The sequence below is a fragment of the Austrofundulus limnaeus genome, unplaced genomic scaffold, assembly GCF_001266775.1.
Source record: "Austrofundulus limnaeus strain Quisiro unplaced genomic scaffold, Austrofundulus_limnaeus-1.0 Scaffold328, whole genome shotgun sequence".
In the NCBI taxonomy this organism is placed as follows: Eukaryota; Metazoa; Chordata; class Actinopteri; order Cyprinodontiformes; family Rivulidae; genus Austrofundulus; species Austrofundulus limnaeus.
Window position 1 is genome coordinate 560,011 of NW_013952730.1, and position 5,193 is coordinate 565,203.

Here is a 5,193-nt window from a genome sequence, read left to right on the forward strand (position 1 = left end):
ACACACACATTCACACACACATTCACACACACATTCACACACACATTCACACACACATTCACACACACATTCACACACATACACCAATAACGGTAAACTATGTAGCCACAGCGGCCCTGAGGTCAGCTCTGAAGCAGTTTCCAAAAAGAGAACTGTGTTTTTGAAGAAACTAAAGCGAGCTGATATTTTGTGGAAATTGTTTTATTTAAAACAAGTTTAATACTGTGTTTAAAAAGAACTATAAAAGTTCAAGAAACCAAAAGTTACAACCCACTGCTCCAAACTGAAGGCTTTGATAGACTGAACAGTTAAAATGAAACAATGTGAAAGATATTAGATCCATCCATTGAATTTTCCATGCTTATTTGTTTCAGGGTCATGGGGGTCCCTGGTGCCCACATCCAGCAGTCACTGTGTGAGTGGTGGGGTACACCCTGGACAGGTCAAACACATCACAGGGACAAACATGGAGACAAAACCTTTCACTCTCTAACTCATAGGGACTTAATGTTCAGGCGTCAGTTTTGACCCAAGGTCAACAACATGGTTAATTGATTTTAAGTTGCTGACTGAGAGAGTGAAAACGTTTACAAAGATGGATAAATCAGAGTAAACACTCGGGCAGTTTTGCTGTAAACTTTTGCTTTGTTAAGAAAATGATTCTGTGTTAACTTTCAGGGCAGGRCTCCTGTGTTCTCGGCAGTCTGCTGTGATGTTTATTGTTTGGGCTGCAGGCCAGACAGGCAGGCTGTTCAACAGCTCCGGAGGCGCCTTGGAGCTGTAGAGGTGGAGGGGCTGCAGTCCTGTGAGTGGAGGGGTCCTCTCCTCACTGGGGCGTGGTTCTCCTCATGCCGTCGTCTGAATCAGCACCAAGGCCAGCTCCCAAACAGCTGATCCTCCTTCCTCACWGTGCAGCTCTACTTATTTGAGGGCATCAAGTTTAGATCAGCACCAGTGGTTTTATATTTATTGATCATTCTGCTTCATGCTGTGAAACATTGTCCTGAGGGTGCAGGAGTGGGAACAATGCATCCCATAATGCGGCTCTGAGGGGAACGAGGGCGACTGGCTGCACACTGCAGCACCCACACTGGCCACTTCTGCACATCGATCTCATTTGGCATTCTGCTGGGCCAGCAAAGAAAATGCAATGACAATGGACAGAGGAGGCCGAGGGAACACGAGACAAGAAATAAAAACTGAACAAAGTGATTTAAAAAAATAGATTTTATTTATTTATTCGGTAAAATCGGACAATAAAAGCAGCTGTTGACTGAATCTAAAAGTTTCCTGACTGAGCCATGAGTATAAAACGTGGCGGGYTTGAGTTGCTGAGTTTCTGCTTGGGGGTGCAGGACAGGAAAAGACGAGCTGCATGAGTGACTCGTGTCTCCCGGGGGGAGGTCTCCCCTCAGCTCCTGTTGATGCTGCGTCAGATGATGCGCCGCGGCGCTCTGACTATAAAAGCACCTGTCCTGACCAGACATCAYTCGCATCCCACTTCTTCTCTCCACGCGCACTCCACCATCACTCCCGAACTCCACGCAGACACACTTTTTTGTTGTTCTCTCCCCTGTAGCTACAGCAGAGGCCAGGACTCCAGAGGAACCATGAGTTACTCCAGCGAGATTTACAGCAGCAGCTCCTACCGGAAGATTTTCGGAGAAGCCCCCCGGAGCGGCCGCGTGGGTCTGGGCAGCAGCCCGTCCCGCCTGCACCCGGCGGGATACCGCAGCAGCCACCGCACCTATGGCTCCCCCTCCGTCGTGTCCTCCACCACCTACCGCCGGAGCGCGGCGCCCGGCCGCGTCTTCTCCTCCATCCCGGACTCGAACGTGGACCTGACCCAGTCCACCGCCGTMACCAACGAGCTGAAGATCATCCGCACCAACGAGAAGGAGCAGCTGCAGGGCCTCAAYGACCGCTTCGTGTCCTTCATCGAGAAGGTGCACAACCTGGAGCAGCAGAACAAGGTGCTGGAGGCGGAGGTGACGCTGCTGCGCCAGCGCCACAGCGAGCCCTCGCGCCTGCACGAGCTCTACGAGCAGGAGATCCGCGAGCTGCGGGCGCGCGTCGAGGAGCTGACGCACGAGAAGAGCCAGATGCACCTGGACTGCGTGCAGATGAGCGAGACGCTGGAGCGCGTGCGGGAGAAGCTGGAGGAGGAGAGCAGGCTGCGCGAGGAGGCGGAGAACGCCCTGAAGGGCTACCGCAAGGACGTGGACGACGCCACCCTCGTGCGCCTGGAGCTGGAGAARAAAGTGGAGTCTCTGCTGGACGAGCTCGCCTTCCTCAGGAAAGTTCACGAGGAGGAGCTGCAAGAGCTGCAGGCGTCCCTGCAGGCCACGCAGGTAGACAGCAGCCCGTGGCACAGACGCGTCTGCACACACTCCTGCAACTTCTAACCTCATAACACATCTTACCAAAACAGTGTTTGTTAAACTAATCCTAACAGTCATTTTTGACCCGACTAGTCACGACCCTAAAGCCAGGAAGTGTTATTTCTGACATTCAGYACTTCTAAAAACTTTTTTCTTTTTTTAAATGCGTCATTCTGACTCCGAGTCCTCCACAGACTGCTGCGCAGAGAATTGATGGCACTGCAGTTCAGCACCGCGYGCTGTCCCTGCAGCAGCAGGCGCGCGCCTCCTACCTGCCGCGCCAAGCTTGTGTTTATCTTTATGTTATAACTGTGTGTCCCTCAAYAAGACACAGTGAGAAAAAAGTTAAGTGCTTTCAGGTTAGATGTCAGTTAGGTGCTGGCTGACCGGACTTTAGTGAGTTAATAACTCGAGATGTGGTGAAAAATGTAAGGAAGGTGCAGCAGGGGGACAAATACGGAATAAATGCGCACTAACAGGGTGTGGTCAATGACAGGACAGCTGGCAGCTGATGGTGCGGCTGATGATAATAAACGTCCCTGCAGCATCCTATCTAAAAATATACAAGAATTATTGCAGCAAAATTCAAAAAGACAAGTCTGGGTGAGTTTTTGAACTCACTGCGTTGCAGATGGTTTATTGAAAAGGAAAAAAAATGTGCCCACAGTTTCTGTTTGTCACTGAACATTTGAACATCTATGCCTAAAGTTATTCAGGCAGTGTTGCAGGGTGGTCATTCTGTTATACCTGCAGGGAATAATACTATGTACTGACAGCACAGCTTTCTGCAACAGAACTCCTGAGTCAGCAGTCCACTCATCAGTCCTGCAGCCTGGACTGAAGCTCAGCAGATCACACCTCCTACATCTTAAWACCACACAGAGAAATATGTTCAAACAAATAGTTTGCTGCTGTGAAAAACAGAAAATGGGTAGTTTTGGGAACACATCRGCCAGACTCATTCTTAGTCAGATTAGTTAGTTTCTCATGAAAAAAAACAAACTTTTTAGGACTTTCAAATGTTTGCAAACACACAAAAAAGTTTTCCTTTCCTCGTGATTTTTGGATATGTTTCTTCTCATCCAGGTGTCAGTGGAGATGGACATGAGCAAACCGGACCTGGCCGCGGCCCTGAAGGACATCCGGGCCCAATACGAGAACCTGTCAGCCCGGAACCAGGTCCAGGCAGAGGAGTGGTACCGCTCCAAGTTTGCCACTGTGACCGAGGCCGCGGCGCGCAACCAGGACGCCATCAAGCACTCCAAGGAGGAGCTGAGTGAGTACCGCAGACAGGTGCAGGCCCGCACCCTGGAGATCGAGGCCCTCAGGAGCCACAATGAAGCCATGGAGAGGCAGATCGCCGAGATGGAAGATCGCCACAACAACGAGATCGGGGAGATGCAAGTAAGTGAATGACACAAGAAGGTCAAACTTAAGCTGTTTGGCAGATCTCGAGGCAACACAATGTTCAGTAGAAACAAAAAATCGATTTGAAACAGAAAGAAATTATACAGGCAAGATGCATAAACCTGTTAGAGTAGGCTATGATAATTTAGCCTGTTTCTCATTATTGGAGTGTGTAATTGTGTGAGTGTGTAATTGTGTGTGTAGGACACCATTCAGCAGCTGGAGGCCGCTCTGCACAGCACCAAAGGAGAGATGTCCCGTCATCTGCGTGAATACCAAGACCTGCTGAATGTCAAGATGGCTCTGGACATTGAGATCGCTGCTTACAGGTCTGTTTTGTCACAAACATTATMTCTCTATTCATGACAAATCATTAGAGTTTTTCAAATGTAATTTTCAGTTTAATTTTAACTTTAGATTGTTTAACGTTCAAAACTAAGCATGAACAAATACTTACTGCAGTGTGCAAAGAGAGATTAAGTGCACAATTTATGAACTGGGTTTCTGCAAGTGGGAGTTTCTTGGGTGTGGGCATAATTTGGGTAAATCATCAGATTGACTTGTGGGGTTCAAAGGTATGATGGTAATTAGTAAAAATATTGTGAACATGTAATTTCTTGACTTCAAAATGTGTGTGGTTAGTGCCATCTTATCTTGAGTTATGACTAATAATATTGATATATAAAAATCGCTATCTTTGTCCAGGTGGGTTTCATATTGTTACACATCCCTCCACATGTAAGGCATTCAAATATCCTGTGGCCAGTACCATCTTKTCTCGAGTCATGACTAACATTATTATCCGTATGCAAAATTAGCGATCTGAATTGTTACACTTTCCCCGAGCTGCCTGTACCCAAACTACGCCCACACAAGTCAATCCGACAAATCACGGCTTAACAGAACCATGCCCACCACCAGTGGCGGATACAGGACTTTGATGAGCAAGGGCCCATCAAGGGGCCACAATATTCATAGAGGGTCCAAGTATTTGTTCAGCATCCTTGCATTTAAATCCCTGGTTTTGGTAAGGTGTATACATGTTCAAACACTTGTAATGTAATGTCATRAAAAGCTTSAACAGTAAATTAACCTTAGCACATTTACATGTGTTTTTACTGTACATAGATAAATTGCTCTCAAACACACAGCATATGAGAAAATGCAGCCATTGTTTTTCAGGTGAAATACTTTTTCTGCAAGATTGTTCAGATTTTCTTAAKAAGAGAAGAATTCTGTAAGAATGGTTTAGGCTGGACTTTCCTATTTGACTCATTAGCAGCTCTAGTGTTTGAACATGGAACTGCACATACCATCACCAATCTCAGGCAAAGGACAGGAAGGCTGCGTCCAAAACGGCAGGCCGGGTCCTCCGAAGGCCGAATTTGTCGGCTGCATACGTCAC

The 5,193-nt window shown here is 47.6% G+C and overlaps 1 protein-coding gene across 1 annotated transcript in view; it reads left to right on the top strand.

Annotated features, from left to right (window-relative positions):
* The first annotated feature begins 1,262 nt into the window (after window positions 1-1,262).
* The window catches only part of neff1 (neuronal intermediate filament family member 1), a 5,380-nt gene continuing 1,449 nt past the window's right edge, over window positions 1,263-5,193 (top strand). Inside the window, exons 1-3 of the mRNA XM_014022409.1 lie at window positions 1,263-2,351; window positions 3,468-3,785; window positions 3,993-4,117. Of these exons, the coding sequence (XP_013877863.1) occupies window positions 1,425-2,351; window positions 3,468-3,785; window positions 3,993-4,117 (1,370 nt within the window). The 5' untranslated portion in view covers window positions 1,263-1,424. The remainder of the gene's footprint in view (window positions 2,352-3,467; window positions 3,786-3,992; window positions 4,118-5,193) is intronic.